Source organism: Magallana gigas, chromosome 6 (genome assembly GCF_963853765.1).
Source record: "Magallana gigas chromosome 6, xbMagGiga1.1, whole genome shotgun sequence".
NCBI lineage: Eukaryota > Metazoa > Mollusca > Bivalvia > Ostreida > Ostreidae > Magallana > Magallana gigas.
This window is the reverse complement of record NC_088858.1, coordinates 7,141,245-7,165,447: the sequence shown is the minus strand read 5'-3', so window position 1 is coordinate 7,165,447 and position 24,203 is coordinate 7,141,245. Positions and strand designations below refer to the sequence as shown.

Genomic DNA, 24,203 nt, shown 5'->3' with positions numbered 1-24,203 from the left:
ACCCTCACCAGTGCTGTAAAGTGAAGTGGTGTGGTATTTTTACAGTTAATGTCAGTAGTTGGAAATATATCATATTCCTTGGTTGTGAAGTTCAATAAGCATAAATTTAGTGGCAATGAAATAGGATTTTGGCGTTTATAATTCTTTGACATTTCCATGACGGAAGAATATAACAAAAATGCTAATTTTAGCTTAAATGCTTTACACAGTGATATCAAGGTACTTGTAATGGACACAATGTGGTACAAACTTAAGACCTTTGTCATTTATGACAAAAAGAACCTATGAATCTAATCCCTGGTAATAAATTGTGCACGAAAATTGCCACATAGGTACATCTGAAGACTGATATTGAATATAATCGTCCAATATGCACAGTGTATTTTGAAGCTTTAAGGGGCACTCATGCCATTTAAAATATGTAAATGAGCATCGTGTGTTGTAAGAATCAAGGCAGAAAGACAAATAGTCCAATAAAAACCAAGCAAACCAAATCACCAAACAATGGCAACTCGCGTCACCCCTAATTGCCTTTTCTTATTATTGTCAGGATGTCGAAAGGAGACCGTCTTAAGAAATGGCATTTACTGCTATTTTATATATGGAAACAAAACACCTTCAAAGCTTTGAGGAAAGAACATTTGTATCTCGGGTTGTTGTTGAGGAGATTAATCCATGCGATAGGCCCACGGTTCTCTGACGTAATTTTATCGTAGCTAGCAGATCTATGACGTAATTGATTCATGCGGATTAATATTAGATTGGTTCAACTTGCTTTTTTGTAAATAGATCTAAGGTAATTGTCGGAAAGCCTAATTTTCATGTTGCGCAAAAGACGATACAAATCTTTTTTTTAGCGAGTTATAACACATGTTTATGTTTATAACTAATTATATAATTATTTATATCCTATTTTTGAGGTTTATTTTAGTTTTGAATTTGATACTAAGGATAATGTAAATAAATCAAAATTGACACGTAGTTCTAACAAATTAAAATCACCATTAACTCAAGAATGACATTATTAACATGTTATATCAACACTTGAAATTATCAAAGCTGGTAAAAATTGGTGCACATTATACCGGAAGTAAAACTTTTTGTATGGAAGAAACAGGTAAAAATTTAAAAACAATGAAAATTTGATATCATCAAAATCTGCGAAAAGAACGTTTCAAGCATTAAAGATCTTGCGCATAGTTTTGAAACTGTTATATTTAAAAAAAAACATGTTTAGACATTTTTCTTTCAGTCTCCAACTGTTTATTGTTTGCAAAACGCTCTTCTATTTCAAATATTCGCATACATGTATAATTTTGTAAGTTTATTATTCAGTTATTAAGAATGTAACAATATGAATGATAAACAAGTAAAAAGTTGTATTTTTAGGAAGTTTACTTGGATTGCAGAAATGTCTCGTTTCTTAAAAAACATTTGACCGATTTTTGAGGTATTCATTTTATGTCTCGCCCTATCTACGCATCAGATTCTAACACAATTACTCCTTTGTTTTTTTTAACCGGAATCGACTAATTTTCGCCAACACAGCATTGAAAAACGAATGCGACTTTTGGATTTACTTTAGAATATTTTTTTTCTGCGAACAGCACACAAAAGAGATTTGCTCAATGTTTAGATTCTTGGTCTTCCTTGTTTCACGAGAAATTCCAATGTACTCTTAAATATGAGTCAGTGGGAAAATTGGTTAAGAGATTAATTACCGTGGAGCAATGTATGGGGTGTCCCTCGTTTTCGTGTGCACTATTTTGTTAAATTGATATCCTTGTAAACATCTGCATACCACATATTTGAATTCAAAATATTGTGGTCAAATGACATTTTATATCAATTGTCTGTTTTTTAAAACAGATTGCAAGAAATACTTGAGGAAATTGAAGCTGCACGAATTGTACTTTTAAATCAAAATAACACAAATAAAATTGAATTAATAAGATATTTGTTGCTAGAAAATGACTTGGAATAAATTGTAAACACAACCTAAAAAATAATTATTGTACACTGAGGGCACAAACAACAATCAGTTGTACAAAGTCGGCGATGTTATTTAATTATCAATAGACTTTTTACCTTAACATCATCTTATAAACATAATGAAATAAAAGCCCCAATGAATTCTCCATGACATACATCTACCTTTCTTTACCAGCGATTTCTGCACTAGCGATTCTACTGCAGCTATCACTTTTTGTATTCAATAAAGTTTGAAGCTACACTTGAATCTATATAGAACGTCTGCTTCTGTATAATGGCCTTGACCTTTGTTGACCTTGCGGTCATGGAATGATGAAGTTGAGGCTTAGATTGCACAACAATTAGATATAATAAAATTCTGTTACAGTTCACTGTTCTGTACACAATACACGTAAACACAGTGAATTGTCACCATCTTAAAACTGTTTCAATGCAATATCACGTTCGTCAACGCCCAAACTGCAAGTATATTCAGACCATACGAATGGTTACAATACACAAATGATCTTTTATCTTTGATGGAAAAGTATATAGTCTCGATCTAAACAAAATGTCGACTATTCTAAACCAATGCATACGAAATAAATCATTTTAAAAATAGGTGTTTTGTCATATTACCATGTGATCGGTCTTTTTAATTTTGTTCTCTGTTATGTATTAATGTGACCTTTTTCTGTTGCTTTCGACTTAAAGATGTATGGCAACGCCAGTTTAATTAGAAATTTGAATCTGTGACACTTATAGAAGATTATTAAACAGTTTAGCACTTGTACTCGTCTAGTAGATTTGTCTTTGATAACAAAAGCTATATTTGTTTTTGATTTATTTGTTTCCTGATAAATGTTTTTCAGCTCAAAATAATATCTTTAACAAACTTATTATATTCAACATTATTCAACCTTCAGTGTACTAAAACAATGATATACGAATCATATGCTGATATCGTTATGTGGGCTTTGATTTGTAGTTCTTTATTATGGTATAGATCAAATTGATATATTCAATTACCTATATTTCAAACATTGCCGATGTAAATATAATACATGAAAAAAAAAAATCCGATGTTTTTCTTATATCACAGGTGCTACAATTTGTCAGGGTTTTAAAATTTCTTTTATGTGACATTTTTTGAAAAATATTTTAATCCATGGGCGCACTAATTTCAAAATTGCCCTAAACGATCATTTCAAAATTGCCCTAAACGATAAGATGTGTGTTTACTTTATGAGAGTTTGAATTTTTAATGATCAGCTCCTGTGTCTAGAAAAAGTTCAAAATGCAAAAAGAGTTTGGATTTTCAGCAGGATGTTAATATCTTGTTTTCTCATCAAAACAAGCTTTCAAATATTGACCTCCTTTCTTTTAATTCTTCAATGCGTTAAAAGAAGCTAATAAATATTCATTGACTGACAAAACCGGAAAGCCGTTTGCCAAGATCTGCACAATTGTGAAATTTCAACAAAATATACAGCACCGGATGTAGTCGGACGAGTGTCGTTGCGTTCAATGTATTCATACCTATAAGCCAATGACTGGACAGTTAACCATGAGTAGTTCATGTTAAAACGGTTCTAATATTAAAAGACAAAAATGGCGGCAGTTGGAGGCCTTGTTGCTTTATATAGTATCCAACGGATACTTGCCGTCGTTATACAGGCCAACTTCTTTGAGGGACAGCTCCTATGACAGGTATCGTTATATGAGAAGTCTGAATTTTCAATACATAAAGAAGAGCGTTTATAATTTCTATCAGGATATAGGTCAGTTTATTATTAAATAATAATAACAATAAATTTAAAACAATTCAAGTAGTCATATAAATAATTAACAAAACAGTAAACTACGTTAGAATCAAAGATACAATTGGTCCATATAACATTTAACAGAGGTTATATGATAATGAGTATGACAAAATCAAGTTGAAGGAATTCATATTTACATCCTCCGATCTAACATGCTTTCATGGCGTCCATGGAATATAATTATTTACAGTACAAAACGCCATCATATAGATCAAAAATATACATAACACTGACAATATCACAATATTCAAAATAAAACATTATGATAATGAAATTGAAACACACAAATTGTTGCCATTTGAGGGAAACACATTGCTTTTCAAATACTGAGTTCAGAATACAATCTGCTGCTAAAACAACAAAATATTTTGATTTTATGGTAATGAGATTCAAACAGCTGACTTCGATCGCCCGGTTGGGTTGTGTCCTCTATTTAGAAAATGTAGCCTACTAAATTTTTACCACATCCAATGGATGACTATAGAAAAAAATAAAACATCGTAAAAATTCAAACGTTATTTCGGGGTTTTTTAAGGGTCAGAAAACGTGTCTTTAAATGCTTCTACACCTGATTGTTGGAAACCCAAACCCTAGGGTGCGTGATTTGCTGGTGTTCAGATTAAACCTTTTGTAATAATTACTTTGTAAGTTACATAGCCGTGACTGGAGATCTGTGACTGTGTTTACAACATATTACATTTCAGGCCCTGCAATGTCACAAAATACCTGCCCTACACATACAATGAAACAAAAGTGCAAAAATATGCAAGAATAAAAAAAGTTTAGAAGTTTCAAATAAAATGTCATTGACACAATAATACGGACGCCATCTTGTAAGATTGAAGATTTTTAGTTAAACAGGTCTCTTTGTCTTTCTCTTAAAAAACCCTCATCAACTTGCTGTGATTAGCAAGAACTACTGGGCCCGCAAATCGCAAGAGATGATTCATGAATTCCATCCCCGTATCATCATGTCAAACAGCACAAAGAGCAGATCTGCTGAAAAATGTCTGATTGAATTAGAAGTCTCTAAACTTGTGGTCAATGATGTTTTCGAGAACCTAAAATGGCTTCTTTAGGAGCATGACATCATAATAGTTAAGACCATCTATGTGTGTAAATTGCACATTAACGAAGCCATGTTTGGCAAATAGTTTCTGATAATCGGATAGGGTTCTCTCTTGGCCCTGTGATAGAAGGGTCATCACAAAATCATTGGTAACGGCAAGCTCCGGTTCTGTGCGATTCTCAGCAAGGATTTTTTCCATTACTAACACTGATCCACCTGGAAAAAAATGAAAAAGATTCTTTAAAACATTTGACTTTTTGCAAAAGTTAAAACATGTACTATTATCTGGTCACATTCTTAAAACATATCGCATCGATTAACCAAAAATCGCATCAGTTTATTTTATTCAATGAAAACTCCTTTAAAAATATTGCAGTATTCGTATTAAAATTGTTAAGTACTCACCCGGGGGAAGTTTAGAGTACACCTTCTGGAGAAGTTTGTCGATCCCTTTAAGGTCAAAACCATGAATAATGTGACCCAAAAGATACAGGTCAGCTGATGGTATATCATCTTCGAAGAAGTTTCCTGCAAAATGCAAAATACGATTTTAATAAAACAACATCTTGAATAATGTATGTACATAAATTAGAAACAATTTATTGAATAGCTATGATAATTAGATTTCTTAAGTTCAGTGTAACAATTTATCAATTCAACATTCAAAGTTCCATCTTGATGCTTTAACTTAGGTACCCTTTGCAATAAGGTTAAAGAAAGGTCGATATTTTGAGAAGTCTTCAAAACAAAGTCGTACTCACCAGCCTTGAAAAAGACCTGTCCCTGAGAACACGGATTCTGCATTTTCTGAGCAATTTGGATGACAGGTGGAAGGTCAAAGACTGTGACCTTCATGTGAGGATAAGTATTTGCCAGTTCATATGAGATTCTGCCCGTGGCGCCTGTAATGATACAATAATACATTTCTTTTAAAAATAATTTAAAATTTGAAATCGAAAATGGTGACATTCAAACAAAATTTTTTTGCTGTATATTTAGGTAAATATTTGAATTCATGGTTTACTGTCTTTGTAATGCTTTTTTATAAGAGATGAAAAAATCTATTTTTTTCTGAAAACGGTGGCCTTGCTTTTCAAGGCACCCCCGCCACATTATAGGGCAAACAAGAAAACTTAAGATAAACGACGCGGTTTCACACCTCATCAATCGTCTCTTTGAGCGACTGCGCGGTACATTGTAAATATCCAGACATGCTATTTATGAAACCCCAACCCAGTTTGTCGGAATTTGACCAATGGGGAATCTTTTTTCTGTGGACGCCAAGAGGGTCAGTAGGCCATTACTTAAGATGGAACTTTCTTCCTTGTTTTTCAACTTGTCAATCCTCTTAACGATTCAACATGCGTTTCATCATAACAAATCACCGTTAACCAATGTAAATCGCAGACAAGATGATGTCTCGAATGCCCTAACAGACCAGTCTGTCCTTTTGCCGTTACTTTTGGTTCCTATCTCTACCATTGTTAATCACCTGGTTTTTCTTTCATTACAGATATGCCATTGCTAGTCACTGACACACATGTTATATCACTTGTGGTCAAAGTGTAAAAAATTCAAAATGAACAACATAAATTTCTCTAATCTTTCTTTCTAGTTTAATTAGTTTTTTTGACAAATACTAGTTTGATGTGGTTAAGTTTGTGTGGGAAGGCTTTTGATAAGTTAGCAGTGTCTAATTAAGGAATTATATCACAATATAAATTAGTCATTCGGAAAATTAATATTTACAAACATCAAAATTTTAACAATAATTAAAAAAAGAATCAATTAACCATTTATGCAACTTGAAAAGAATCACTTTAACCCGGAACATTTTAAAGTCCCTCATTTTAATATCACACAATTTGATTAAACAGAACTCGAATTTAATTAAATCTATGTAAATATTGTTGTTTTTCTACTTCCAGTGTGAATTTTGACTGAGATATAATGAAATGCTGGACGAGTTTTGTATGTGTTCTTATGTTGGCTGTTTTATAATAAGACATTTCCGTTGGTTTTATTTATTTCGAATAGGCATTTTTTTCTCCAAACTGCAAAGACCATAACCTACCTCCCAAATCTACTGCCGATCTATGCTGCCTGAGGTCAAATGCCTTCACCATGGCCGAAGCGCACGTGGCTGAAAACCCTTCCATTGCCATAAGGAATTTCGCTTGATACTCCATACCATTCTTCTCCATGGGCATCTTAGAGTTTGGAGGCATTTTTGGCATGCAGGGCATTTTGGGTATATGTGGCATGGTCGGGGTGTTCTGTTTGATGGGTGAGCCTGGACCCATGTTGTTTTCTTTATCCATGATGTTGTTTGGAGCCTTTTGGTGATTGGGTGAAGACATCATTATGTTTCCATTGTCAGCCACATTTTTATTTATGTCAAGTTTACCTTTACCTGGAAGAAACAGGATAAATCGAAATGAAGACATAGTTCTTGAAAGAGAGGGCAAAGTTGCGTCACGAATGAATATTAATTTTACATTTTAAACCTAAAAATTCACTTATCACAATACAATTAACTAATTTTAGCAATTTGGTTCCAATAAGTTCCTTGTCGACGAGTTCATCAAGCGAGGCAAAATATTTAATAATCTTAAAAAAGGGTAAATTCGTTTAGTTCTTCTGAATTGTACTTTCAAATTAGGCTTTCTTCCTTATAAGTTTGATATGTCGTCTAAAAATAGAGTGTACTTATAGAGGAACCGTCACAACGAAATTATTTACATGTTTATTATTCTATTCTAATGGATAGGAGCAGTTGAGTAATGAAGATAAAATGAGAAATATTCTCGGCCACAAATATTTCAACCAGGTTTATACAGTTTTTGTGTATATACTTTGTGATTAAGTGCGTGCTAAATAGAAAGTTTGACAGTTCGTAAACTTCGTATTTGCTTTTATCCAGTGATATTGAAATTCACGACACAACATAAAAGTATAATGATTCCAAAACAAACATCTTTCTTCCGGCATCATTAAATCTTGAAATAAACAAGCCCGTGTCAAATGGCCAGGTCTATCATTTGCTGCCGTCGGGGACATGCTGACAGTTAAAGAGTTGAAATGTTTTAGTAAATTAACAAGGCAATTATCAACCTGTTGTAGACATTTCCGCTTGCTTCACACCTTGGCTTGACCCCTGCGCTACAGCAGCTTGTAAACTAATGATCCGACAATGCCTCAGGTGTACCGTACTCTCCCCCCACCTCATTTAACGTGTCCCATAGTGTAATAGATAAGGAAAAAATGGTAATAAGATTAAAATAGCACTCCAAATTAAACGACTTTGTGTGCGATTCACCCGACTGTTATGAATGAAAAAGTAATTGCCCCCTTACGAAATAATTTCATGCGCTATTCTAAATAGATATGTCTTCTGCGAAAATTATCAAACCCACCCTTGTGATAATCCCCTTCTTTGTGTTGTAAATAAAATATGATATGCAACTCTCATCTGCAGAAGATAAGAAGGTGGGATGGCGCAACTAATTACCTGATTTCAAAAGCATTGGTAGATTATCAAGTAGTGGTAAGATCATGGTGTCGACAGACATTGCGAGCCCGATCATTGTGGGTCGACGGGACCGAGTCAGGTATTTAGACGTCCCCGAAGAGTTCCTGTAGGATGGCGAACCTAGACGAAACGGAAGAACAAGAACATAAACCCATGATTATTTTAATTGGTTTGGAATATTAATTCTTAGAGAACTTTATATATATAAAGAATTGTTTTAAACTGAATGAGACAATGGAAGATTTTCCCTACGATTATTATATGGAACAAGCTAGAATAGGTCTTGTCAGATTCAGACAGATAACGTTTAGGAAATGATGTGCGATGTCTATAATAATTTATTGCTTGTGTGCATTGTGTCCTAATTTCGGTTCATTCTTTGTACAGCTGAACACTCCCAAGAACACTTAATTTAAGAGTCATATTTTCTTGCTATATGATTAATGAAATCATTAAACAATGAAATATCAATCATGTACAATGTGTTGTCCCTATCTTGAAATTCATTCACTCCATGACATTTATCTCAAGGGATGGGCATTTCCGCAAAATTGACCCTAAAAGAAGGAAACCGTATATTACCATTAATTCTCTGAAACTTTCATTCATACCGCCGGATCCCGCGAGCTCCATTTATAAGACCAGATATGACATATAAGGGTTAAAGGATACAGATGGCTCGGCCAGATATGGCCAAATTGCGGTCCAATTGAATGCTGCGAAGAAACCCCTGAGTGAACCCTGTTTCTAAGCTCATCCCACGCAGTTGGTTAATATTTGCTAATTAATGAGGACCCCTGACACGAATATGTCCCTACATCGTTAGAGCTATAAAATTCATCTGTGTTGGATTAAGGGTCCAATGGCGGGAAGGTCCCTGGACAGCGGACGACCACATAAAAAACCCAAAAAGCATCAACGACAAAAATACATGCTCAGGAATAGTCTCGTTCTAATTGAATTGTAGTCCGTTTGCAAAAAATGCCCGTCAATGAATGTAATAAAAATAGATTCGAAGAGAGGGATGGAAGATGATAAGAAAAAAAAATTCTTTATTGTCGGTGAAAACATCAGGGGTAGTTAACGTAAGGCATTTATGACACAAGCTTCAGAGCAAAGATTCTTCGACACCATTCTTAACGAGTAAACAGATTCATTATTCAATTACGCCTATTGTCTTAAAGTCGGTGTTAAGCTTACACCCACTCTAATGAGCAATTCAATAGGAAACCAATGCGTCAGACGATGATGTGGATGAAGTTACAGGTTCCGAATCCTCTTTATGTTCGGCAAATGGTTGAGTTATACTGGCAGCAAAATACTTCGGTTTCGATTTCATCAGTAGTTGATTGGGGGTTGTTTTAAGTATGTTTTAAACTAAGGGTTTGAAATACCTTTTCTGTTGCAATCCTTTTGTAACAGGTTGTAACTTGCAAGAGTGCTTAGCAACCGCTCTGAAACAGCGACGTCATATCCGCACTTCTTTGCAATGGATTCTGCAGTGCAAGCTTCTCCTAGTGACTCAATTTCGTCAAACAAACCAATCTCTAAGCACTGCATCATTATCTGTTGGTTGTGAAAAATAATCATAGATTACCATATCATTGAAAATCGTTTATCAGTACGAAGATTTCATCCAGGAAGTTAACTTAGAAGGATGACCAGGAAGTAAAAACTACAATTTATTTTTGAGGCTGATGACGCTTTCGGACCTTGTAATCTATAAGAAATTCATCATTTTTAGGGTAATAAAAAATGAACAAAGGAGCAGAAGCACTGTTTCCGATTGGCTCGCTACTGTATAAAAATAGCGATCAAGAGGACACCCTTTCGTGATGGTTTTCATTAATTCTCTTATCGCTTCTGAAGATAGTTTCGAATAACATCATATATAAAATTATATTGATTGTCCCAAGACTAACATCACGTTAATCTTGGGCTTCTTGGTGTAGAGATAAGTCGTTAAATAATAGATGAATGGTTGTCGTCGTTCGTGAAGTGGACTGGTGGGGGTTAATTAACACGACACCCACGCGGGTCATGGTCTGTAAACAACACGCCTGTGAGGGGACATGTACATTTATATTTGCCCTGTCTCATCAACCATTTCTCTGCCCCCGAGCATTCTTAATAATGAATTGCATCGTACTACGATCCTTAGTATAACTGCGTTATGGAATGGAGAGGGGAAGGAAAAGCTTCGCACACGTGCGTTGATATGTTTTAATTTCAAAATTAGAAAAATGACTATGTAATTCCTATGCCAAAATTTATTCTATCATTTGTTCCCAAGATTTAGCTCTTCATGATCACTCATTATCGCTGGCATCGCACTTCCTCTGTGATATTTTATTTACAGTGTTTTATTTTTGGAAGCCAATTTCTTATACTTTCATATTCCAGAGTACAAAAGGAAAGTTTTATCTATATCACGCTACCCTAAAATAAATCCATTGACATTCAGCACTCGGGACAATGAAGCAAAAATAATTCCTAGTTAAATAGCATCGTAATTCTTTTATGAAGTGTAGGCAAAAATAACACGCAGGATAATATGATTCTATTGGTTTCTCGCCGTTTTTTCGCTAATCCTTTCCTTTTCATCGAACTAAATTAGACCATTTTGTGATAACAAGAAAATTGCAACAATGAATAAAAGAGCTGTCGGTTTCTCGTTCGTCAAATTTCTATTATAAATATTATAATGTCAAGTTTGATACGGTTATGACGTCAATGAATTTCTCGGCGTGAAATATCGCTGGGATAAAATGACGTAGGGAGCAGACGTTTATAACTCGTTTATGTATACTAGTAACCTTGAACAGCTGCTTCTTTGTCAAATAAAATATGTACGTATATTTATCTTCAATTAAATATACGCTGTTGGATTACTACATTGTAGCGTAAAATTAGATCGACACGACTTATCTTTCAAATACAATGTATAGCTCTTACATTACAAATCGTGATTCTCTTATTAGATCGTTAATTAACGAAAACCCTTCAAACATGATTGACGCATGCAGTTTGGCGGGTTTTTAACAGATTAAAGCGTTAGACTACACATTAAGAGATTAGCTATCGTAATCGCTCAATTGAGAGAAGCAGACCTGTTCTTAGACATCGCAAAACATCTTTAGATGCATCTTATCAGATTTCTTTTAAACTGGGGCGGGAAGGGAAAAGATAGCTTTCTTTTTATCAAACATAACTGTACACATCTGGACGTCAGTATAGAAGAAATTAAACGAATTTTTCAAACAGCCGTGTTGAACCAGAAATACGAATTTTAAGTGTTCAAATATTCAGTTATCATACGTTTTCATGAAAAAATCAACCGTACGAAGTGGGCGGTTTATCAAAGTTTTCAATAAATGTCAAACATCTGCTTTTGAAATTCAACTTACGATGTCAAAATAGTGGCTTTGAACTTAAAAAAAGAATAGAAAAACGTGTTAATGTATTCTTTCAATTTAATTTTTCTTTATCAAGACTAGGGTCTCTGTCCTGAGAAGATTCATGTGACGAACAAAATTTACGAGCGTTTCATATTGTCCATTCTCTATTTATCATTATGATGTATGTACATAACATTTTTTCCATTAAACGTTTAAAAGCTGTGAAATAAGTAAAACCTAAAACCATCAACAGTAATTGGACGTAAGCAAATTTACTAGAACTTATGTTATGGAGAAATTATGTTTCAGTTTACACCGTAAAATTAAAAACGTACCCAAAAGTCAGTTTTAAACAATCTTTCATTAAATTAATAATATTAGACTATTACATCATGAAAACTGGACTGGTTGCAAAAATTTAACTGGCCAGATTACTGACTTAAAGGATTTCTTTTTAATCTCAGAAGTACACCATTTGTAAAAACGATTTGTTATAAATATAATTGGTTAATATCTGAATACATTGAAAAATTAAAAGAGCTCACAAAAGTTGATGACCAAAGATTTATTATAAACATGTATTGTAAAATCTTTTACCTCTTACTTTGAAAATCTGAAAAATTTTAATCTTGATAAAAAAAAAAATCAACGGGGAGGTATTTCGGTGCCGTGGGGTATCCTCGCCGAGGGAAACCCTAAACCGATTTAGAAATAACAAAATCTTTGGAAGTGCGAAACTAAGGTTTTGAATTCACTAATCAGCAGAAAGGTGTCTTGTTTATCGGCTTTCTAGAGAAAAGAATTTGTAGCAAATTAAAATTACTTTAAACTTGGCGATAATCGTTGCCCGCAATCGTTAGACATGCGTTTGCTGGGCTTTTTAACAAAATGTGGCCCAAAGAATCGTTTCAAGAAAACGGAGGGTAATTTATATGGTTTTAAGTCACACCGTGGGGTCAATTTAAACCTCTCCGGCGGAGACTTTTACCATGCAGAGAAACACAAACCACGGGATTCTTTAGTTATTAGCGCTGATCTGTAGAAAAAACATTTTAATTGTGTCTAAATTATTAAGGACGACTTTACGTCACGTGTATCTTTTCAATTTTCAAGAGTGACGTCATATTTAAACCGTGTCGCGCTTCTTTGTTATCATGGGGGGAAGAATTCGGCGAATGTCGAATAAATAGCAAGCAAAATAACCTTGGCGAAAGATTACAGAGTTTGTGTCAACAAAACTCGCGATAAAGCAGTCGGTTAGAGTATAAATACACACATACAAGACGCTCTCTAGATATATTATACAATTGATCTGAGAGCGATTTTTTCCCTGCCGAATAAGAGGTTTTTATGACGACCCACTGCCGCAAGACAGGTACTGTAAGTATGGCGCACCGATACGCGACGGTATTTTGCACGTACATGTAGGATTATAGAGAGAGAGTTCCGTTTGTAGAAAAGGGGAGCAAGAGGCGGGGGTCATTCGATGATTTCACTTCAAGGTCAAGCATTGGAAAGATTTAAACAAACGGTTTGCCTTCAACCCACAGCTCGAGTATCTGTTGTTTTTCAGTTTGAAGTAGTGTCAATGCTGAATAATCAGATTATAGTAAAGGACACCGACCTTCAACTCGGAAGAGTACACAAACTCGAGCGAATTCGCAGCAGCTTTATCACGATATGAAAACAATATCCAAAAAAAATTGGTACTCTCTGTGGATAAAAAATAGGGCTGAATGAAATTAAATACATGCATTCTAGAAGAATAATTGATAGATGATTTCGCTTTCAAATGACAAAACACCCACACCAGAAATATTGAAAAATATCAAACGCCATCTCGTGTACTAGCATTGATTTTGAATATAAAAATTACAACATGCTGGATTTATGAAATTATCAGGGCTTTTTGCAAACGCACTTGTGATAAATCTATCAATTATATCATTTTAATATTTAAAATATAGTTTACCTAAAGCCACGTGTTTGATATTATTTCAATACCAGTAATGTTTTTAATTAGATTGGACTGAAATAAAATTTCCGATACAAACAGATTATCATCGACATGAAAAGTTAATAACTAATGTAAAAATAAAACAAGAGGCTACACAGTGACGTTTAGTCACGTGAAAAAGCTGCAATGTGTTGGAGTGGTTTTGAGTGTAAAGCCAAAAAAAGACGAATTAATAAAAACTGACATTTTGCTGTGAAATTTATTTCAATGAAATTTTAATACGTCAACCACTTATTCCACACTCTTTAAATTACATGTATGATACACCTGGGGCTTTATCTTTCACACTGAACTTAGCGCATGCACTTCGCAGATAGATCGGAGCAGAATAAACTCATATACTTGACATGAGATTGTTTTCATTTCATTTTCAAAATTCTGAAAAAACCGAGAATGAGCACCGGTAGTTTTAATTGAGATTTTTAAGTAAACTTTGTCTCAATCGGAAAGAATGCAAATCATAATTGATTTGCGGTGTTTTGTGTATCATTAATGACAACATGTTCACGCGATGTTTATTTTTCCGATGATTATTAAATCCTTCGTTTTATCATCGAGATATGGACTGAGAATTATTGTGTAAGATTGTGTATTTTATGCAAAATAAAGAGATCAATACGTGCAAAAAATATAAAAATGTTAACGCTGCCAGACTTGTAAATTATCAGAAAATTTGTGATTTGCAAGCATGAAGTTCTGCTCTGCTCATAAAACCAAGTAATTTTCCACCGGAGATAGAAAGATCAAAGATACTTTATTTTATACAAAATTTAAAAAAGTTTTTGCAACTCGTGGAGTTATAAAAATCCAAAACATTACAACGTCTGTCATTTTTCTTCGTAAGTTTTCAACACATGAAAAAATAGGTGTACGATCTCTGAATCTCACGGGGGAAAATAAATATTTTTGCGGAGGGGGACAAAAACGGGAAAAAAAATCGCTTACCTTGTAACGAGTGCCCCCTGCAATAATGTCCATGATGGGATCCGCTGAGGGGTCGGAGTGGAGGTCCAGCCCTGTAGTCATAAGTTCCGTCATAGTGCCTATTCGTTAGTGCACAGATCTGATAAGACAGTAGAAATGCTTTACCGAGAGGAGTCTGATAGTTAACCAAACAGCTGGTCCTACATTTATAATAGTAGTGAAATTAGGTCATGAACTTCCATATAAGGAAATGGGTACCCTTTTACCCAGAAATGAACCAATCGTCTTTTTCTTTCTCTCATTCAAGTGTAGTTCCCACAATGGACCGTAGTATTGATTTTAAATACTTATGCATATATCCACCGAGTTCGCTGACAATAGTCCTATACTTCTATACTCCCAGAACGTAACTATGTAAATGCTAGCTCACGCCCCTTTTTTCTCGTAGTCCATTTATCCGAATTTCAGCACGTGTGTCAGTGACCTGTTACATTAGCTGAGACCCGCGGGTTCTCTCTTCACTTAGGTCTATATATACCACGTGTATACTATATATACACATGCGATATTCAGCTCTTGCGGAACTGTTTTTCATAATACATAAATGTCACAACATGTCAACATTTTACGATTAATTTAACGCATTATCGCAGAGTAAAAACTTGTCGCACATGCTGAATGAAATTTATCGAATACGCTAGCTTTTAAAATGCACTTTTTGCTTGTCTCATGTCACATGTTAACTTTTTGTAGATGTACAAGTGCAGCCACAATGTTAATTATGCAATAATTAGATGACTTAAATATCTTTGTTGAGGGCGCGAAATTAGAATTTGTTATGTGACCCCTTTGTGAACTTTTGAATTCTGTTAATGTATGCAAAATATTTAGAACCATATGCATTAAAATATTACATAATGGAGGACGAGTAAAGAGCGGCGTGAAGCGGGTGGGATTCAGAGGTCAGTTTGTCATCAATAGTCGGCCTAAGTGACCACCCTCCCCAATAACCTTCAGAAGATTGGGGATATGTCCTCTGAAAATTTTTGCATGTGCATCAACATGTGCATGGAATTAAATCTAGCTGATGACAATCCCGTGTTGAATATTGATAAAACTGACACTATGTACACAGATTGTGAGATCGTCCGTCGTCCATTAGACTGAATTTGCGCAGGTTTTGGCAGTCTTATTTTTGCCAAACATGTACCCATATCTCCGAGGATGTACCCCTGATAATCTAGATATTCTCCAATACAACCCGGTTACTTCTTTATCCCGGCGTATCTTTCAGTGGTACGTGACAGGTGCGATGCATGATTTCGGCGTGTCTTATTCTTCCTTGTTGACCCCCCTCCCCCACCCCTCCCCCGGTCAACAAATTAGTTACGCGGAAAAAAAAAGATTACTCGAAGAAATAAAAAAACCAAAACAAATTCTATCGTAAGTTTTCCTCTTCTATCGCTTTTGATATTTATTTCTTCTAGCTCTGTTAAGCCTTAGACTAACAGATCAAACAAAGTCCTCAACGTATTTGTTTCTGTGTTTCAAATTTTTGAAACTAATTCAAGTGTAATCACTATCATTCGTATCCATATTATTACGGATTAAACACACTCAAGTTGTATCTCTAGATGATAAGTCCTTGAATTTTGCTTCTGACTGTACCTATATTTTGTGTACTGACATGAGCTTTGGAAGAAATTCCTATGAAGTGAACGACAGATGTTTTCTAAAATGTTTTCAAACTGACTGTCTTTCTTACTGACTTGTGCATAAGCATTGTTTTATGTTTGCTCACAAAATACATCATATATGAGGTACCAAAAGAAACAAATCAACAGAAGCGCGCATCTAGAAGCAATTTTCGATGACAGCAGAATTTGTGCATTGCGTGCCTCCGATGTTTTATAACTGCGTTTAGCAGATTGCACGAAATCCCGTCCAAAAATGACAATCAAATGTGAAAACTAAAGCATGTCGGTCAACGTATAGCAAAATTCGGTCACCAACAAACATTAAATGGTGTGTGTGAACAAAGTAAGGTGGATGTTATTTAACAGAATTAAACATTGGGTAAAAGATCGACTAAAGGCGCTCTGGCAAGGATGTGTCGAAATAGGAGAATAATGTCCTTTTTTGTAGTCCTGTTCTATTTTGGCGCAGATGAATAAAAGTGGAAATTTTGTAGGAATGCATTTTGAATATTTTAAGGAATAATATGCAAACTGAATAAAAAAAACCCCACCCAGATGAATTAATACATGCATGTAAGAAATATGTTGAAATATGAATAGGATTAACGCTTAAATTATGGATATCTATCTTGGGGAGGGGGGGGGGGGGTGTATAAAAAAAATCTAATAAAGAATTCAGATATTTGGTCTGTACATTTTTTAACGTCATACTTGATTATGAAAGAAAAAGTTCTGCTTTATGCGTATTTCACTAACTATACCACGTTCGATCTAATCAATAGTATGTCAAAACTATGTTTCTTCTCATTCATAAAGTCCCCTGTGAATGAGGGGGTATGCATTTATAAAAAAGTGTGTAAAAATATAACAAATGTTGAATGAAATTTAAAAAAAAATAGGCCGAATTAATTGTACTTTAAAAAGACTTCTAAATATTAGAGCATATCTTCTTGTGCCTGTAAGTCTGTCTGTGTTTTCTCATAAACAATTGAATAAATCTTTTTTTTAAAATTTAACTTTATTTTTTAAATGGCACAACTTAAACGATAGTGCTGACAATTTGAATTTTATGATCATGACTTGACGATTTAAATTTCAGAAATGGAGATTAAGTTTTATCAATCTGGCAAAATCTAGACACTGGCTTAATCCCTTAATCCTCGTTGATACGCTTCAAGACCATCATCTACATACGGTGGGTCTGGATAAGGAACAGTTCGATTCGCTCGTGTTCACGCGCCTCCCATTTGCAGATACTTTAATTCTGACCTTTTATCGTTTCCAAAAATACATTGTTTGGCATTACTACGGAATGCATGCATTCATGCGTCTGTTGTGTACGACATTTTTGTTTTGTTTTTTTTTATTCTTATTAAAAGATAACACGTACACTGTATTTACTTTTCTCCTCTTGAAACCCCGACAATCAGCATGCTGTACGATAAAAAAGAATAATTCTACAGATAAAAAAGGGAAACAGTGAGTTTATTAATTAATTATACACTCTTATAAAAATTACTGTTTGTCAATCATGTAAATTGAACCTGTGATCTTGAATTACCAATTCAAAGACCGAATTGTAAATGAATTCAAAGTAGATCGCCGAAAAAAAACAAATTATGTTTAAATGTATTCATTGCTTCCGATTTAACCATTTTTCGGCGAACTCTGAGATTTATGGAAGCTAATTGAATTTACCTAGTATTGCCAGACCTGACCTTGTTTATAGTCCAGTGACATGGAAATCAATGAGTATACATTGAGGGAGACGTTTTATGGTTTCATTCAGATTTTCTCCAGGGACGCTCGCCCTTCATGTCGTGATAGGTCAGATGCAACTCCTAATTGACAGAAAAGCATTGGGACAAACCAAGGAACTGAAAAATCGTGTAAAAGATATATGCCTTGAATTCGCCGACCGCGAAACGTCGCATTTCTTCATTTCAAATTGTTAGCAATTTCATCAAATCTTTCTAATATATCAAAAATGCAATTTCAAACATTTGTTTTCCCCCTTTTTTTGCAAAATATACAAGTATATCACAAATAACGTTGGGAAGTCATTAGAATCTTCAAATGCAGTAAAAGAAACGTACTTCCTTCGACAAAAGATTCAGTTCTATTCCTAACTACATCATCTAACATGAAAAGACGACTGTTTGCTAAATATATTTCACAAAACTAAGGTGTACAGGTAAATACAGAACTATTTGCTTAACCTCAACATTGCATTAAAAAATTGCTATATACTACGACGTGGCGATATCCCACCATGCACTGTCGGGATTACGCTACTTCGTGCAACTTCGTGTATGAAAAGACGACTGTACGCTAGCACAACCCTTAACGCGCTGTCACGCTGAAACAACGTGGTGTTCTAACACTATGGTTTCGTTATTTTGGCGCTATGGTGCGTTGTTTGGTGTTGTTATTTTAGCGCTATGGTGCGTTGTTTGGTGTTGTTATTTTGGCGCTATGGTGCGTTGTTTGGTGTTGTTATTTTGGCGCTATGGTGCGTTGTTTGGTGTTGTTATTTTGGCGCTATGGTGCGTTGTTTGGTTTCGTTATTTTGGCGCTATGGTGCGTTGTTTGGTGTTGTTATTTTAGCGCTATGGTGCGTTGTTTGGTGTTCAATGATAATGATACCAGTTATTTGACAGCGGGACAAAGTGTTTTTTTTGTCAACATGTTGTTCAATCTGTGCCAATGGTCTTCTCCAAACACCATGCAGATGATAAAGATAACTGAATTTCTACCCGTGGTCGGACATATTTATTACGAATTATAATGACTGGATATTTATACCGACATGATCTGTATAAAATTCTAGCAAATTAAATCAAAAGCCACTGAATGCAACAAATGATGTGCTGGACTGCATAGAGTACTTACCACCCAAAACACTAGATTATGACTATATCAGAGTTTGTGAAATTGAAAGTGGGGGGGGGGGGGGGGGGGTCGTCATCAGTAAACCCCCGGCATCACAATTTCTAACATCCCAATATGCTTTCTTTTTAATTTCTGTGTACCCATCATGTGAGGTCAGAGGAGGTACGGGTCAACCTAATCATTAGGTCAAGGTTATTTGCTTGTATAGTAATTTAGTACGACTATGTTATTTATAAAACCCATGACCAGGACAGCAATATATTTGATATATAGGTCAGTATCGGTAGAATGTGTTTTTACTTTGTACGAAGCTTTCTTTGGACGCACGTTATACATGTACTCACTCTCAATCATGACGTGCTTCAACATATTGTTATGTTCAAGTCCAGTTTATTCGCTCAAACCTAATAATTTGTTACAAGTGGAACTTGTAAACATTACATGCATTCGTGCTGATTAGTTCAATATGTAATAACTGCAAATTAATTATATAACACACCAGTCTCCTGGTATAATTCCACGTGAATCCGTCTAACATATCCAAGATGATCCATTTTTCATTTATTATACTTTTATATTAAATACTGAAATCTGATTGGTTTGGACGCTGTTGGTAATCCGTTCTATTATCCTCAGCGTTAGCAACACATTTGGCAACGGGTAACACAACGAATTGTTACATGCGCGTAAATTCTGCGCGTACGGTTCGCCGTATCTATATAAAAGCAGTAAAATTTTTTTTAAAAATAAGACATTCAGTATGAAAAAATAAATAGTGCCTGTTTGGGAGGGTAACTGTTGAAATTAACACCCCTCGAAAACCATTGTCAACCTCCGCTTCGCGTCGGTTGACAATGGTTTTCTCGGGGTGCCAATTTCAACAGTTACCCTCCCAAACAGGCACTATTTATACAATATCATTCGTTTGACGAAGTTGCCTCATATTGTAGGAAAACCGAATAAACAACAAATTAAAAGAGATATAAATGCATGCTAGCAAACGAATGAGATGAACACCATTATATAAACAAATTTATATCGCAAACACCATCTCATGAATAACCTTGAGAAGGTGGACATTCGATAAACCTCTACCCATTTCTACATACAAAACTCAGGATGTTAATGATTGAAGCCCACCATTCAATTGTCGCTTGCTTTCGATGTGGAAAAGAAGAAAAAAGCCCATTAAATAAAGTTCCGGGCGAGGGAGGTTCAAGTGGCTGTGTCTTTTTTTTTAAATCGTGCTCTTTGAAACGCCTCCTGCTTTTTTTAACGATAATCTCCATTTAAGCTCCGAGTTTTAGCATACAGGAAGTGGTATATAAGAAATAGCTTAATAAAAATCAATAGTGAACGAAGTGAATAGGGAAACTGCAGAGTTCCTTGCAGACAAACCATCGGCTTATTTTTTTTTATTTTGGAAAATAAATGAGAAACACCGACGATACTTTTTTTTGCCTTTTTGTACTTTTAAAGCGTATCGATTTCTCTTTATATAAAATTTCATGGCTTCCCATATTTTAATACAAATCGGGTACAGATAGGACTTTCACCACTGTAATGTAATTCATAGTCATGAATTCAAACGACCTAGCGATTCAATGAAAAACTGACCAAAGTATTGCACTTTTCTCGAAGTAAGTTTTGTGCTTAACAAAACAAATTTTGCAACCATACATTAAAAGGTTGGGTGCTGAAATCAAATGTACTCTACATGTAGTTTCTTATCTTTCTACATGACAGATTTGTACCGAAACGAAATTCAAACTTTAAATATAAAGTATTCCTAAGAATTATTAACAGTGCACAATGAGATTGGCTGGATAAGGTATATGCGTTTAATTGGCAAACCTGAGACCCGACAATTGCATAAAAAAGAGTTATTAGATACAAATACATTTATTTCTGCAAAACACAATCTACTATCTCATTTTACATTGCGTTAAATTGATACACAATAGTCCGGTGTAATCATATCTCTTACTTCGTTTGCATATTACATATAATTTAAAATATTTCTTTTCAGATGGATTGAAATGAGGCAATGAAAAGATCTTCTGTATTGGAGAAGATGACAATGCAAAGTTGTGCTATTAGCCGAGTAAGAACAGAATAGGACCCACACGGGTTACTGAGTAACATCCAGATGTAAATACCCAGTGACATTATTTATAAAAATGTACTACAAGGAGGAAGGTAAAAGGAGGTTACCCAGAGATGAACAAAATAGAAGCCCCCAATTGTGAAACAATAAAATTAATATCTGAGAAGAAAATTAATTCAAAGATGATAGAGAAGATTTTTTTTTGTATAAACTTTTCTGTTATCGATTTTCGTCCACTGAATACTTCGTGTTAACCAAACCTATTTTAATTTATTCTGTATTTGATTAAATAAACACCAGCAGAGCGAAGAAATGCGACAAAAGGAATTGTATATGCTTCGTCGTAATCTTCCTCTATCTGACGTCAAATCGTTACAGTTAGCGTAATCTCCAGATAAAAATTATCAACAATTCAAAAATTATAACAATCGTACTATTATAGCGATTATAGGCGTTTAACAGATCACTGATTCAGATGCTCGTAACTCACTTCCGGTTTCACCTGCCTTGCCACCCGGAAACGTTACTGAAACTTCTAGCCAATGCATGTATTATGGATTGCGGTTCCGATGAAAACACCGATAGTTGATATTTATAGAGGCACAAATATCCATTTATTCCTAAGGTATATGTCCCGCGGACGAGCACAATAAATTTATAGGAGCAAGAAGCTCTCCATAGGATCGCGCCTACTAGCGATTGTAAAAGTCAATTACCCCTCAAACCAGCATCACATTTAAATTGTATTAGAGAAAGAGTTTAGTACACAAATGAAGCATTCATTTGAGATGAATTATGCTCAATGTCTTTTCTTAACCTTTGGCGATTTATTTGACTGTTACGATTAGTTTGATCAGTACAAAGTACCTTCACATGATGACAAATGGATGTCCTCCCGAAGACACCATGCTCTACTGAACTACTGTAAAGGTTACTCCGACCACCATGTGTTTTCTTGCGTACATTCTATATGTAATAAATCTATATATAGGAGAAAGTCATACCAAGAAGGAAACTCTTGTCCATAGATATATATTTTTATACTCGTCATGTCAAAGGGGAACATTTCACACGGTGATACTTGCCTCGGTGACCAAGAAAAAACCGGTCATTTCCCGACCAAAAGATCTACAGTGAACATTTTTTTTTAAAATACAGTCTGCAATTAGTACAGGATAGGTTGATGGTTCAGCATATATCTTGAAAACAAAAGTATCATAGACCCGTATAACAGTGAATTTCAAAACCGCCATATAGATTAATAGGTGAGTTATAAGATGCTGTTGGAAACCAATATACACACATATAACCAGCAGATATGTCCTCAGCGATTAAAACCGAGAAGTACCGAATTTTGCATGCAATAAAGGTTTTGAAATAAACGCTCGTGGGTGGTGCTCTATAAGTTTATTGTTATTTTGTCTAAGATGAATACTGACGTTTTATAGTCTACAACCATAAAAAGAATATTTTTTTGTAAGTGATTCGAACTTTATCGTGTACTGTATTCTTAATAGACCAAAAACAAAACGAGGCCAATTCTTTCTGAAAGCTTCGAAATCTGCATCCGTTTAAATTAATACATTTGTATACAATGTTAATTGTCATTATATTATTACTTATTAGGTTAGTTACTGACGTGCTATACTATGAAATATATTGGGTTGATCAATCTCATAGATGGCGAGGCGAAGCCGAGCCGTCTATGAGATTGATCAACCCAATATATTTCCGCAGTGAGTCAGTAACTAACCTAATAAGTGTTTTGTTTTCCCGAGGACTATCAAGCGACATATTTATTCACAAATAGCGATGATCTACGCAAAGCCATGTACAAGATGCCTAACATCTCGTCCAATTTAACACATTTAAAGTCTTCAAAATTTTCAATCTCACCTTTCAAATACTCTTTAAAAATCTTTGCTTCACCCATGTTTACTTACAATGTTTTGTTGCTATTCAATTTTAAATGTTTTCTCCCTTTCCTCTGCAGAGATTTGAGCAAATTTCGACGCTGCCATTTTGTTCTGTTCCAGACAAAACAATGTGACGTCAATATTCTAAGGGCAACTACTCCAATTTTAAAGAGTTTCAAAGGGCAACTACTCCAAATAGTTAAAAAACTTACGGCATGCGGTTTATGTATTAAATACTATGAAATGTCGAAATGAGTAAGCGAAGCGTCGACAAATGACGGCCATATTGCCTAATATTATTTCTCACATAACAAATATAGAGATATATGAGGCAATCACGTGCTATGTTTAAACCAATGAAAAAGTGACATTTCAGTCCAAGGATAATCAACACCTCTTAGAATATTTGATTCCTGGACCTAGTTTTGGTCAATGTTCATTTATTCCGTTCTATCTGACAAAGACGAAGTGTCGCTTGTGACCTTGACTTTATCATTTAACCATAGGTGTATTACTTACCCAGGGCTCAGTATTTGTTTTATGAGCCCCATAGGGTTATATTTAGACGGCCTTTGTTCTTTGGCTGACCTGGACCAGTCACAGATGATATTACCAACCTGACATAAAAAATACGTCCAAGAAATGATATAGCTAGCACTAATTATCTGAAAGTCGGGGTTAATTTGGCGGAACCCAAATCATAAGTCGAATGGAAACTTTGCAAGCAGGGAATAAAGCGCGACTTTGAGATTGCATGCAACACCAAACTTCAGATCATTATTACCTCCCCTGTTATTAATTAAATTTATTTTCTATTTTTTACCAAAATATGGTCATGCCTTATTTGCTTCGTATAT

The 24,203-nt window shown here is 34.8% G+C and overlaps 1 protein-coding gene and 1 long non-coding RNA gene across 4 annotated transcripts in view; one reads left to right on the top strand and one right to left on the bottom strand.

The window, feature by feature from the left end:
- LOC117689480 (uncharacterized) overlaps nucleotides 1-21,818 on the top strand; it is a 45,017-nt gene extending 23,199 nt beyond the window's left edge. For both annotated transcript variants that reach the window (XR_010714579.1, XR_010714578.1), the window contains exon 3: nucleotides 21,353-21,818. This is a non-coding gene — a long non-coding RNA (uncharacterized lncRNA). The remainder of the gene's footprint in view (nucleotides 1-21,352) is intronic.
- On the bottom strand, nucleotides 4,126-15,214 carry LOC105326542 (acetylserotonin O-methyltransferase). 2 transcript variants are annotated; one of them, XM_020066491.3, is made up of 8 exons: nucleotides 15,001-15,214; nucleotides 14,756-14,873; nucleotides 9,790-9,961; nucleotides 8,375-8,515; nucleotides 6,938-7,276; nucleotides 5,625-5,765; nucleotides 5,269-5,391; nucleotides 4,126-5,079 (listed from the first exon to the last, which is right to left on the bottom strand). In XM_020066491.3, exons 2-8 carry the CDS (start codon nucleotides 14,846-14,848, stop codon nucleotides 4,856-4,858), a joined length of 1,233 nt encoding a protein of 410 aa, XP_019922050.2. In that variant the 5' UTR covers nucleotides 14,849-14,873; nucleotides 15,001-15,214; the 3' UTR covers nucleotides 4,126-4,855. The 2 variants fall into 2 exon arrangements, with proteins under 2 accessions (XP_019922050.2, XP_011424939.2); XM_011426637.4 differs by lacking the exon at nucleotides 15,001-15,214 and having other exon boundaries at nucleotides 14,756-14,968.
- Nucleotides 21,819-24,203: the final 2,385 nt, after the last annotated feature.

What these genes read in the sequence shown, in the direction of transcription:
- LOC105326542 (XM_020066491.3), bottom strand. Translation starts at nt 14,848, where the DNA reads ATGACGGAACTTATGACTACAGGGCTGGACCTCCACTCCGACCCCTCA. An exon ending in AAAGGATTGCAACAGAAAAG is followed by an intron (nt 8,516 to 9,789) that starts GTATTTCAAACC and finishes CGTTTCGTCTAG; the next exon opens with GTTCGCCATCCTACAGGAAC. An exon ending in ATCGGCAGTAGATTTGGGAG is followed by an intron (nt 5,766 to 6,937) that starts GTAGGTTATGGT and finishes GTATCATTACAG; the next exon opens with GCGCCACGGGCAGAATCTCA.